This window comes from Nelusetta ayraudi, unplaced genomic scaffold (assembly GCF_046127955.1).
Source record: "Nelusetta ayraudi isolate G7.1 ecotype Tasmania unplaced genomic scaffold, CSIRO-AGI_Nayr_v1 ptg000026l, whole genome shotgun sequence".
In the NCBI taxonomy this organism is placed as follows: domain Eukaryota; kingdom Metazoa; phylum Chordata; class Actinopteri; order Tetraodontiformes; family Monacanthidae; genus Nelusetta; species Nelusetta ayraudi.
Window position 1 is genome coordinate 4712492 of NW_027466076.1, and position 13168 is coordinate 4725659.

The following is a 13168-nucleotide window of genomic DNA, read 5'->3' on the forward strand; positions in this document are numbered from 1 at the left end:
ATAGCCGGTGGTGAAACTTTACTGTAAATGTCATCAAAGACAAACGGGAATTGGTTTTGAGCCCAATTGAACCAGAGTATTGATTAGATCAGACGGACATTGTTTGACGTAACGACGAGACAACAGCATGATTTAACAAAAAAATAGTCAGTCCAGAGGTGGTTCCATATTTTTCTGTTTTATGTTTGAAGAAAAATGTCTGTTTGCAGTAACACTGCCTTTGTGACAAAGGTTGAAGAGATCTAAAGACAATCGAATGGCATCATTTTCTACTCTTTAATTCCTCAACGGTGTTTGATTCATCCTTCATGTAGCAGAGTTACGGGACAGTAGTGGATGCTGATTCAATGTTTGAAAGGTCAGAGATGTTTGAGATACTTTGTGCTGATTGTTGATGGAAATGAATTTGGACAATGTATTTGTTTATTGGTTGTACTGACCATCTTTATTATTATGTTGTTCATTAAATGTTCTACAGGATCATCCACGTCTGTGTGTGTGCTACTTCAAAACGTGCCATTAAGAGCAGTGCCGTGTTGCAGATGTATCTAGGTTGGATTTTACTGCTACTTTTGGTGACCTGTTTGTAAATTGCTCTGTCAAGCGCTTTACAGAGGCACAGGAAAACCATCAGGAAATTCAAAATTCCAGTTTCAAAAAATGAAATGTAGTTATTGGCCACAATTAACTTTACATTTTGCATTTTTTTTAAGAATCATTTTCTGAACTAAATGACTATAAGATTGTGGCAAAGCAATGTGTAAAATTTCAAAGAGATTTTTTTTTTTTTTTTTTTTAGCTTTTCGTTCGACTTGAAAAACGACAAAGGTTTCAACATTTTCCGAACCACTTTTTTCTTTTTAAATCCCAAATCTATTTTATCGCTCAGAATGGGAATTTAAACCCTAAATCTTCCAACATGATGTTTTGTTAAATACATAAAATACAACAGAAGCTTATTGTATTAAAATGGGGGGGGGGGGTGAAAGAACTATTGGAGAGGTCTGTAGAGCAGCACTTCATGGTTGCAGAAGAGGTTTCGAATCATTTACTTTTAGGTGAGTGGGATTAATTATTTAGTATTCGCTTCATTTTACAACTGTACTGCTTATAGTTCTGCTAATGCAAACAACCCAGCAGTGCAGCAGACAAATATTTAGAAATATTATATAAATCCATGCAATTACAATACATGACTTTACATACAAAAGCTAACCATGTGTTTGCTGCACAGCTGTTCAGTTGGAACCATAATAACAAGTTACTACAAGTCCAGTGAGAAATTCTTTTTGAGGATGTGGAGCGAATGTATAAAATCCTTCAAAATGCAATGGCAAGACCGTTAAAAACCTGAGGGGGGCAGTATTGCAACGCGCTGGTTGCCAACGGCCACAAAACTCTTGAAAAGAAGAAGCAGCAGAAGGGGGCGGGAGTGTAAAAGAGCAGAAGAAGAAGAAGAAGAAGAAGAAGGAGAAGCGGAAGCGGCTGCAGCCAGCAATAAAAACATCCAGGGAGACAGCAGCACAGCCTCGCGTCTCGTCCTGGGAAATACACAACTCAGTGGAATTCACAAAGGCAATTTTCCGCTGGTAACGAATTAACTCCCGTTGACATCGAATTTCCCCCGGAGAATTGCTTTAGCACTTTAGCACCCCCCCCCCTCCTCCCCGTTCGCTCTGACTTAATGTGTGTTGTCAGGTAGCCACTTTTTTGTTGGTGGGGGGAAAAAAAGAAGAAGAAGAAGAAGAAGAAGAAGAAGAAGAAGAAGAGGATTTTGAACGTTTGGTGACACCGCAATGCTGAGATGAGCTGAGAAGCTGAAGGAGCAGAAGAAGCTGAAGGAGCAGAAGAAGTTGAAGGCGTCGCTGCGAACTCTGGTAACCGCTTTAGTTTACTCACCTCTGTGTGTGTGTGTGTGTGTGTGTGTGTGTGTGTGTGTGTGTGTGTGTGTGTGTGTGTGTGTGTGTGTGTCGGAGGGAGGGGAATGGGGGGGGGGGAGGGGAGGAGAGGGGGGGGGCAGTTGTTGTGTTGTGTTGTTTGCTACGGAAACGGCGACACGGGTAACGTGAAGCTAATTCAGCGAGCAGACGGGAAACGGGACTTGCGGCGTCATCTCGCACATTCAGCACAAAATACTCAGTTGTTTTTAACAGACTCAGCAAGTTGTGAGTGACACATCCTCTTGCTCAAGTGAGTGTCGTCTTTACTACATTTGACTCGGTATATATATATATATATTTAAATGTTCTGACGATGTGCCGCTTATTTTAAGTACGGTGTTGTTTTGTACAGCAGCGGGAAGTGCACCGGTAGTGGTGCTGCTGTCACGGGACTGCAGGTCGATAGCATCCGACGTCAGATGTGTACGAGGACGAAAGTAGTAGAAGCCGACTAGAAGCAAGCAAACAAACAAACAAAAAAACACTCCTTTTATAGTCTGATTAGTCAGTGTTGCATTGAAACAACCCCGTGTCAGATCGTTAATGAGGGCTTCCTGCCACAGGATACCTGTAATAGTAAATCAATGAGGGAGCCTTTTGAATGAGATACTACAATCTGAACAGTAGTCCGGCAGCAGCCACACAGCAGCGCAGTATTGAGCTGGTTTCTCTATCTCCACAAAACTTTATTGGTTTTCTTTTTGTTGTTTTAAGCACGTGTATTACGGAGAAGAACGACAATTTTGTTTGCACCGGGTGATGATTCTTACAGGTGACCCGCCCACGTGATTTTTCTTGGCCTTGACGTCAGCAACCTTCTATTATGACCTGTGATACTCACTTACTATGATATGACCTATGATTAAAAAGTTTTTGGTAACAAAATATTTATTTTTATTTTATTTATATACGTATACACTGCTACTCAAAAAGTTTGGACACACCTTCTCATTTTTTTTTTTTTTTTTATCTTTACAACTTTCTCCACTGCAGATAGATACTGAAGACATCAAATACATGAGCAGTATATATGTCATTATGCAGCAAAAAAACAAACAAACAAACAAAAAAACCCTCATTCAATAACTCTAAATATGCTTTTTACTCTAGTTGTATCGCCTGCGTGTATCTGCTGTGAATAGCAATGGCTTGTCCAATCTAACAAGGTGTATTATTTATGGCACCTTTCCTTCAGGCCAGGTGATGAGAGTTGACAGCTGTTGATAGAACTTGAGAGCTGCATCATGGAGAACGACCACCAGCCTCTGCTGAATGCGGAGCATCCGGGAGAGAACTACTCACACGGAGGCTCCACAGATTCCCTGGACATTAAGCCTAAAAGGTACAACTAACATAAACACTATGTATGTGTATCTTCACTGTTTATTTCTATTTACATAAATACTACTATTTTACTTCCAATTGAATTCAGCCTGATGTGATTGTGCATCCAAGAAATCGATAAAGTGTGAACAAGATTATTGAAGAAAGTCGCAAGTGGCAGATATGAGTTACAAAAATAAGAGTTAAGAAGTGGCAAGCACGGATGAGGGTGATTGAAGTACTATACAATACTATGCAATATATTGTATTGCATAGTATTATATATATATATATATATATATATATATATATATATATATATATATATATATATATATATATGTGTGTGTGTGTATGTATGTGTGTGTGTGTGTGTGTGTGTGTGTGTGTGTGTGTGTGTGTGTGGCAGTGTAGTACGAGGTCGGCTAAATCAATAAAAAAAAATGAAAAATTGCTGATTCATCCCCAGCATGTTTTTCATTTTGACTGTGGTTGCGTGGTAAACAAGATACCTTCCTCCAGGTCTGATTTCCTGGAAGTCATTTCACAAGCACTTATCAAGAGTACAGCTCTGCGAGTGTGTTTGTTAGTGTCTCACTCTCGTATTAGGACTTTGTGTGAACTGTCATTCTGTTTGGTATTTCACAGTGGTCCAACGAGCTCCGAGGCTCCCGGAGCTTCGCCGTCCCCTTCCTTCACTTATTTCATATGCCTTTTTTTTGTGTGTTTTTTTTGCCCCGCTAGGCCTTTTTACGTGGAACCCAGGAACATTGTGGATCACGACCCTCAGGAGAGAGTCTCTGCAGAAGCCGCCATTCTGAACAGCAGAGTCCATTACTATGGCAGATTGACAGGTTCTTCTGACAGGCTGCTGGTAAGTTCTCTGCCACATGGACGGTGCAGCCTAGGGAGGTTGAAGCACAACAGAAATGTGCAGATTAAACCTCGACTTGTTGCTTTGTGATGTGATTCGTTGAATCGGCTTTCTTTTGGGTGGTTAGAGAAGCTCACTGATAAACAGGCAGAGTCGTCTGAAGGTGTTCATTCCATTAGTGATTGATGTCATCGTGCTTTCCTTCCTGGCTGCTCTGTTCAGAGTCCTCCCAACCACGTCATCCCCACGCCAGAGGAAATCTACGTTTACAGTCCTCTTGGAACGGCTTTTAAAGTCACTGGCAGTGGTGACGCCTCCAAAAACCCCAGCATCATCACCATGTGAGTGCTGCACTGCCCCCTCTTGGTCATGTCCTCCTCGGTTTTGGATCCACCTACCTGTTCTGATGGTTTCTCTGCTCGCTCTCCTGTTGTAGCTTCGCCATATGGAACACGATGATGGGCACGTCCATCCTCAGCATACCTTGGGGCATCAAACAGGTGCTGCGCTCAATTCTTCCCAAGTTTCGCTTTTGCTTGGAGCAAAGCCCGGAATGTCTAAAGTTGCTGGTTTTTGTAACCGTTGCAATTTGTACATCCGCGCACCGGAATTGTTGCTGATGGGATGGAACTGAAAACTGAACAGCCAGTGTTGTCTTTGTCCCTTCAGGCCGGTTTCACTCTGGGGATCATTATACTCGTCGTCATTGGCCTGCTGATGCTCTACTGCTGTTACATCGTCCTCAAATCACGAAAGGCTATCCGTGAGTCCAGGTTTTGGAATTTTCAAATGCATGAGTCTGCTTGGACTGCTTCTTTTGACGGATGAGGTCGTTCCTGCTAAAAGTCCCTGATTTAGCTGAGCAACTTGATTAAAATCAATATTTAGCCTATCACTGTCATCCTGCACTGTATTTTGTCTTTAAACTCCACCATTTGCTCGACTGAAAGTGTTCATTTGCAAACTTTAATTAAACCTCTGCCTTTGTATGTTATTCATTCACCTTTTCACGGATACCGAGCTTTTTTTTCACATTAAAAAAACAACAAAAGGAGCTTATTGGCAAGTTTCACTGTAATTATTAGTCAAAACTACTGTATTACAGTTGAAGTGTATTTGAACTGCTGTGTTTGTCTTTATTGTCCAGCCTGTGTGGACACGACAGACTGGGAGTTCCCTGACGTTTGCAAGTATTACTTTGGGAAGTTCGGCCAGTGGTCCAGTCTGGTCTTTTCTATGGTGTCACTCATCGGCGCCATGGTGGTCTACTGGGTCCTCATGTCCAATTTTCTCTTCAACACGGGCCAGTTCATCTACAGTAAGTCACAATCCAGCTGCTACTGATGCTTTTTGGTTCACATGAAGTCAAGACAGTCTGTTGATTGTGAAATAATAATAATAATAATAATGATAAAAAGTCAGTAGTTGTTGCTAAAGTAGTGATCATATGTATGTTTGATATATTAATATGGCTCCCAGGCCACCTTGCAATGAAAGCAAGGCCATTAGTGCTGTCCAGCAACAGACAAACAAAAATGATCCCAGGAAAATTGACACTTTCCGTCACTTTTGTGCTGCAGCCGTCTGAATTTCCAGTTGTGAAGCAGCTCAATTGTTTCTTATCTGCAGACTACGCTCATAACGTCAGCATGTCGGATTCCGAGTTCGGCACGAATGGCTCTGATCGAGGTAAGTCACCTCGTCGACCACATCGCTGGGCGTTGAAGAAAAATTGTCGAGGAGAAATATTGTTTTTTTAAAAAAAAAATCTCTCAGCTTCTTTCTTTCCAAACGTCTCTTTGCCCCACAGTCATTTGTCCGTTCCCAAACACTCAGCCTGGAGACAACCACTCCATGAGCGTCCCGTTGGTCAGCCCTGTCGGAAATGGCACCTTGTTCGAGCAGTGGTGGAGCAAAACCAACACCGTCCCGCTCTACCTCATCATCCTGCTGCTGCCGCTGCTCTGCTTCCGCTCGGCCTCCTTCTTCGCCAGGTTCACCTTCTTGGGTACGAAGCCAACAGCCACCGTTTGCTTTTTGAGTTGTCAGCTTTAGGCCTGCAGTTAGCCTGGAATGGCTGCAGGGTTTTATTTCAATGTCCCTTCATTACAACTCCTCATCATGGTTGCAGTGTAACTCTGTTGATATAATATATTCTGATGTTAAAGTGGGAATGTTTCAGAGTCTAGCATTAACTTGAACCATAACTGATAGGAAGGATCATAATGGATGAATAATACAAGTTAAAAAGTTCAAAGAAGAAGCCCTTTTTCATGTACACTAGCAGTCATGTGTTCCCAGAAGGTCTTCAGTTGGTTTTGAGTTGCTGGATATTAACACAAGGGCCATGATACATCTAGTTGTAGTGTTTTCTTAATGGAAGTTTTTACTCTCTGTCACTTCAGGCACCATTTCGGTCATCTATCTTCTCACCCTGGTCACTGTCAAAGCAGTCCGCCTCGGGTTCCACCTGGACTTCCACTGGATCGACTCCAGCCAGTTCTACGTCCCAGGTGAACCTCCTCCTGCACACTGCAGCAGCGCCATCTTTCCCAGCATCCTGCATGTATTTTTTTTGTTCCAAGGAAAGACGTGTGAATGGAATGTCATGAAAGACCCCAAGTATGACTTTGTGAGGAATTGAGCTCACTTTTCTTCAGTCGGGTGTCACATTTCCTCCAGTATCACTCCAAGAGTGGCTCAGGTGTGATATTGTGGGGCAAAATGCTGTCAAAGGGCGAGCGAGCATTGCAGAGAGCATTTCAGTGTCTGTTGTATCTGCAGCCACTGCGGCAGGACGCTGAGTCACCAGTGGGAAAATATCAGATGATTAAATTTAATTAATGACAGGGCGCAAATATAAGATGAGCCTGGGATGATGAACCTCTCCAACACTTAAAAATTATTATTTTTTTTCATCAACGTGAAACTGACGTTGATGAAATTGCGAGTAACGTGTAAAGATCTGTCGTTTTTATGCAACTTGCAGTATTTCTTTCTTCCGTGATCTTTACAAAAAAAGACGAAACCACTGAATCGCCTCCACTCAAACATTTTCACTTCTTGTGCTTGTTCTTGTTCCAGAGTTCCGACTGCTCTTCCCCCAGTTGACCGGCGTTCTCACTTTGGCCTTCTTCATACACAACTGCGTCATTACCATCATGAAGAGCAACAAGAACCAGCAGAACAATGTAAGCCTGGTTCAGAGTGACACCATCTCTGACTTGGTCCAGTTTGTTTGTTTTTACTGAATCTGGCAAAAATAGTTTCCAAAGAAAGTGCAAGTGTTTGCCGGCTGACTGATGAATGCGTTATTTTTTAATATAATTTTATTTTCTGCAGGTGCGGGACCTGTCGGTGGCTTATCTCCTGGTAGGACTGACCTACCTGTATGTCGGAGTGCTGATCTTTGCTGCGTTTCCCTCACCGCCTCTCTCCAAAGACTGCATTGAACCGGTGAGATTTTCAATAGATTCCCTTTTGTTTGCACAGTTATTGTATTTTTTTTTTTTTTTTTAGCTTTCTCCATTTTAAACGACCGTTGTTTAGACCTTTAACCTTTATTGATAACATGGCACAATCTTTTGCATCAATGAAAACTACTTTACTACTTTACTACTTGCTACTGAAAGAGAAAGAGAGAGAAAAAAAGGATTTAGGAATAATCTACAAAAAAAAAAAAAAAAAATCTGTATTAACAAACAATCTAAAATTAAACTGACAAAATGAAAATATCACTTGACCGGGTCGACAGACAGACTTCACCCCTGCTCTCGTTTCCTCCACAGAACTTCCTAGACAACTTCCCCACTAGCGACGTGATGGTGTTTGTGGCTCGGACCTTCTTGCTCTTCCAGATGGTCACCGTCTACCCCCTGCTGGGCTACCTGGTGCGGGTGCAGCTGATGGGACAGATATTTGGCAACTATTACCCCAGGTAACCGAGGGAGGAGCTTCTCACTGGCATTCCTCACATATTCGAAAAGCAGAGCCATGATCCTCACTGATCCTTCCCAGTACCACTGGTTTGGATTTTGCTACGGACGAATGAGGCCGAGACCAGAATCTTATTATTATTATTATTTTGTTGTTGTTGTTGTTGTTGGGGTTAATTTTTCTTTAGATAAGATACAACTATTGGTAGTGGTAAAAATGATTTCAAAAGGTGTTAAAAATATATTGACAGAAAAATATTTGATCATAAAAATTGTTTGGCTGACTCGGGCAGCAGCAGCAGCAGCATCAGCAGCAGCTGTGCCTCAGTCTGTGAGCTTGACTCCTGGACTCTGTCATGGAGCAACTGCAGTATGAAACTCTTGCCGCCCTCTTGTGGTAGGGAGAGTAATTACATGCACCTCTTTGTGCTGTTGCTCGTAGCTCATACTGCAGACCTTATCATGCTACTTCCCCCCCTTGTGCTCATAAGAAAAATGTTGCTAAATAAACAGATGCACTGTGGAATTTAGGTTTATAATATCTATCTATCTATCTATCTATCTATCTATCTATCTATCTATCTATCTATCTATTCAATAGCCGGCCTTCAGTTCCACCATGGTTGTGGACCTCGTTCTTTATTTTGCTTCTGTTTGCAATCTGTATTTGTGACAGTGAAACCAGTTCAGTTGACTGCTTTGCTGTTGCTAACAAAAAAAAAAAAGTGTGTCTGTGGGAAATTGTAGTCAGCGTAATCACATGGAGCCTCGCAACAACAACAGCAGCGCAATAGGAATGTGAGTCAGTGGTGGCGGAATTTGGCTGTGAATCACCGGTGTGGCGCGGTGATGCATAAAGTTATTGTTCATTATTATCTCATTATGTCATTACGAGATGAATTCATCCTGCGCAATGAAAATACTCAGATTCAACTAAATGTGTTTATAACACAGCAGTTTAAGGACATTTCAAAGAGGATTTAGGAGAACTGAAATCACCTGAAATCAGCTCAACGGAAATTCTGTGTTTTGCCCTCAGCTTCTTCCATGTTCTGACGTTGAACGTCCTCATTGTGGGGTCTGGTGTCCTGGTGGCCAAGTTTTATCCCAACATCGGATCCATCATCAGGTACGTTGTCACCGCCGACCACCTTCAACAGGGGGGTGGGGGGCACTGAACACTCTTTAAATATACAGAGGAGCGGGACAAATGTCCACCAAAGGCTTATTGCCAAAGTGTTTCTCGTGTCACGTGCTGACACACTGCACACAATTAGGTTGATTGGCAGAGTAGTAAAACCCCCACAGCAGCACCATGTCTGCTGGGTTGATGGTTTCCTGTCACCTGGTACCATCCATGACAGGGATGCACCAATACCACTCTTTTAAAGAACCAGTCGAGTACGAGTACTTTAATTTCAGTGCTCACTGATACCTTTCCACAGATGTTCTCAGTGTGTTTTTTTCTAGATGAAGGTTCACTGCAGTACAAACACAACTTTAACAAAATGTTCATGCATACGTACATGCATATACAACCGGTATTGGTGTTGTGGTATCAGCAGGTATAACAAGGTAGTTCAAGATAGTACAGTGCAGGTAGTACAAGTAGAGTACTCAACCCTGGTATCGGTAAGGATACCTGATACTGGTATCGGTACCTGTGCATCCCTAATCTATGATACGCTCGTATTTGTTCTATTTCAGATATTTTGGGAGTGTTTTTTTCATATATAGTATATATTTCTTTCTTTTTAAATTATTATAGTATATATTTTTTTTTACTTTTTTCTAAAAATTTCAAAACACAAACTGCAGGCATTAAATTCAGAAAAAGCACATTGACACACATACACCTGACACCAGAGTGGCTGACGGCGTGCGTGCCTCCCGTGCAGGTTCTCCGGAGCGACGTGCGGCCTGGCTCTGGTCTTTGTCTTCCCTGCGTTAGTGCACATGATCTCGCTGAGGAGGCGGGGCCTGCTGCGCTGGCCCTCCGTGCTCTTCCACAGCGCCCTCATCCTGCTGGGGGTGGCCAACCTGGTCGCTCAGTTCTTCATGTAGAAGAAGAAGCCGTCACACCGGTGCTTTCCGACACCAGAGAGCCATTTTAAAACTGTTTTACACATTTTTTTTTTAAGAATTTCTCACAGGTAAATCCAAAAAGAATACACAAAATACCAACACCAAATAAATATCAATAATAAATACCAGAATGTTTAGAAATACCTCACAAATAAATTCCTACGCAATGCCGTTGGTCACATTCCAGATGTGTCCAGACAAGCGGTGCGGAATCGCTGTCGAAACTGTCGGCGATAACATCGCCGTCACGTCGGCAGAAGCTTTTGGCACGTGAGGTCATCGCCATGAGCAACAATAACAGCCAATGTGTGCCGCCAAAGTGTCGCGTTAAAGGGTGAAACTCCGGCGCGGCTAAAGTTTATCCTCTGAATTTGAATCAAACACAGCAGCAGGAGCAGCAGCAGCAGCTGCTTTGAATTGATTTTGGTTGTTCGTCTTATTATAATCGTCACTTTGTCATGATGGAGAATAATGAAACTGAGAGCCTTTCTGCCCTCCACTTTGAAACGAGTGTCACATCACTGTTACTGAAGCAGCAGACGGGCAGAAACAATAGGAAACGGTAAGATAAGCGAGTTGACTTGAGGCCTGAGTTTCCCTCAGGAGTTCCAATGAAACTCAAAACTGTCACTGCGGTGCTCACGTATCCACTTCAAAGCTGTTTGTGTGTCAGGTGGGAGTCTTTGTCATGCTTAGGGAGTCGTCTCAAAAAAAAATCCTGACCGTGTGGACTCTTGTATCTCATATATTAAGGAGCTCTATTTATTTCTGATTGTGTTTTGATGAAGATTTTGGCACAGATTGTCATCAAAATGTACGTTTTGACACAGTTTCCATTTTTATGCACTTCTTTATATGTAAGATATTGTGATCTAACCGGTTAATTTTCACTAATTCTAGGATGTTAAAGGGAATATGTGTGTGTGAAGATAAACCACATCGATCTGTGAGAACTGCAATGTTTTTGTCGTTTCTTACCCCCCCCCGCCCCTCCCTCAAACAGTGAGTGTGTAACACATTGTTCCAATGCCCTAAACACAATCCTTCCTGTACCAACTGAAGAACCTTCTTCTTCTTCTTCTTCTTCTTCTTCTTCTTCTTCTTCATCATGGGTTTTTGTCATTTTTAACTTTTACTAAACAAATAATCGTACAAATCAACGTTAGCACACACGCATATGGTTTAAACAATAAAATTATTACAAAGTGCTTCATAAAAAAAAAAAAAAGCACACGATATACGAATGGGAAAACAAACATAAAATCTCTGCACTTGAAATAAAATCACATTCAGGCCAAAAATAAATTAGAATAAAGGCTGCTGTTTTAGAAGCTGCGTTTTTAATGACTCAGCAGATGTGATGGTGCCTGGGCGACTGTTCCAGAGCTCCAGAGTTGCAGCATCAGCTTCCGAACGACACTCGGGGGGGGGGGGGGGGGAAGGAAAATATTCAAAAGCAGCTTCTCCGTCGGTCTCTTTCCCCAGCTTCCCTCCACCTCCACAAATAAGACTGGAAATAATTTGGACACACGGCAGAACTGTTGATAAGGTCGCTGCGAGTTCACAGGAGCCGTTCATCAGTTCTCAAGACTGTAGGGATTTATTTGCACTCCACTGAATCCTCGAGTGTCCTTCCTCCCCTGATGTTGCACACGTTGTACCCAGTTGTGACTGTGTTCTGATTGCGTCACTCAGGATAAAGCAGATTATCTTCGGGTGTCCGGATCCTGGTTTCCCTCGCTGGAGAAGAGGCCGAGCCAGTTCTCGACCTGCGCAGCTTTTCATTACACTGATTATTACACCGTGATTATTATAGACCAAACCAAAAGCAACAACAACAAAAGAAAAATCACAAAAGACAACTTTTATTTCGTTTTTTTTTTTTTTTTTTTTTTAGCTGTTTGAATATAATTTATTTTTTTTGGGCTTGGAGTTCCATTCATCCTTCTTTTTATTGTTTGTCGCTGGCCCATGACCTATAAATGTTTTACAAAACTGAGTGCCGTGTCTCTCCCATACGCTTCAGCATGTAAAATCCATTAGTCATTCAGTTGCTCCAGTGCTGAGATTTGCCTTTTACATGGAAAAATGTCTGAACGCAACTCACCTACAGGAGGAAATATCCAATGTTCATTTCAAAAAGCAGCAAAATTAATTACCAATATTTATTCTGAACCAATGCACCACACAGACACTTTTTTTTGTGTGCATATATATGTCCTATATATACAGTATATACACACAAATATATGTTTGCATGTATGTGTATATGTTTCTGTGTGTATCTATCTCTATATACACACACACACACACACACACACACACACACACACACACACACACACACACATATCATATATGTATATATATATATATATATATGTATATATATATATATATATATATGTATATTTATACATACACACAAAAATATGTATACATATATATCTACATATATAAATACATACATACGTACATAGAAAATTATATGTGTATATATATATTTCATATATGTGATGGTGATGGGAGTTGGTGTCAACTCATCCTCTTGGTCTCTTGTGGTTCTCATTGTGAGATCATCCAGGTTTCAGTTGCAGGGACATAGAACATTGAAAGCGGGGAGACATTTCACAATTAGGTGCCCCAGTGAACTGCAGAGAAGACGAAAAGCAGAGAACCTCAGTCAGGTCAGTGTTCTTCTTTACTATTGAACAATAGCTATTTCCCAGCTATTGATGCATTGATTATATATTTAGCCTTTTCTTCATTTTGGCTCTAGTGTAAAGAGGGCTTAGCTGCTGAGAAGGTAATCAATAAGAGGGTCTCTAATTCAGGGGCCTGACAGGAAGTCCTCTCTCACGGATACCATTACTGGTATTAATTCTGTCTGCGGATTGAAAAGGGTCACAGCGGTGTCAATGTTCAATGTGCGGCTGACCTGACCTCTCTGAGTGTCTTCATCTTGTTTAAGCTGCGGCTCCTCAAGAAGACTTTGGATTGCACCGCGAGCC

At 41.8% G+C, this 13168-nt stretch overlaps 2 protein-coding genes across 4 annotated transcripts in view; one reads left to right on the forward strand and one right to left on the reverse strand.

Moving 5' to 3' along the window:
• pum3 (pumilio RNA-binding family member 3) overlaps nt 1–13168 on the reverse strand; it is a 224074-nt gene that overhangs the window by 64118 nt on the left and 146788 nt on the right. The window lies entirely within an intron of this gene.
• On the forward strand, nt 1453–11110 carry slc38a9 (solute carrier family 38 member 9). 2 transcript variants are annotated; one of them, XM_076029242.1, is made up of 15 exons: nt 1453–1877; nt 3136–3282; nt 4008–4137; nt 4360–4478; nt 4574–4637; nt 4807–4900; nt 5285–5455; nt 5767–5826; nt 5948–6145; nt 6543–6650; nt 7222–7328; nt 7480–7593; nt 7926–8074; nt 9112–9201; nt 9971–11110. In XM_076029242.1, exons 2-15 carry the CDS (start codon nt 3185–3187, stop codon nt 10134–10136), a joined length of 1668 nt encoding a protein of 555 aa, XP_075885357.1. In that variant the 5' UTR covers nt 1453–1877; nt 3136–3184; the 3' UTR covers nt 10137–11110. The 2 variants fall into 2 exon arrangements, with proteins under 2 accessions (XP_075885357.1, XP_075885358.1); XM_076029243.1 differs by lacking the exon at nt 1453–1877 and adding an exon at nt 2167–2190.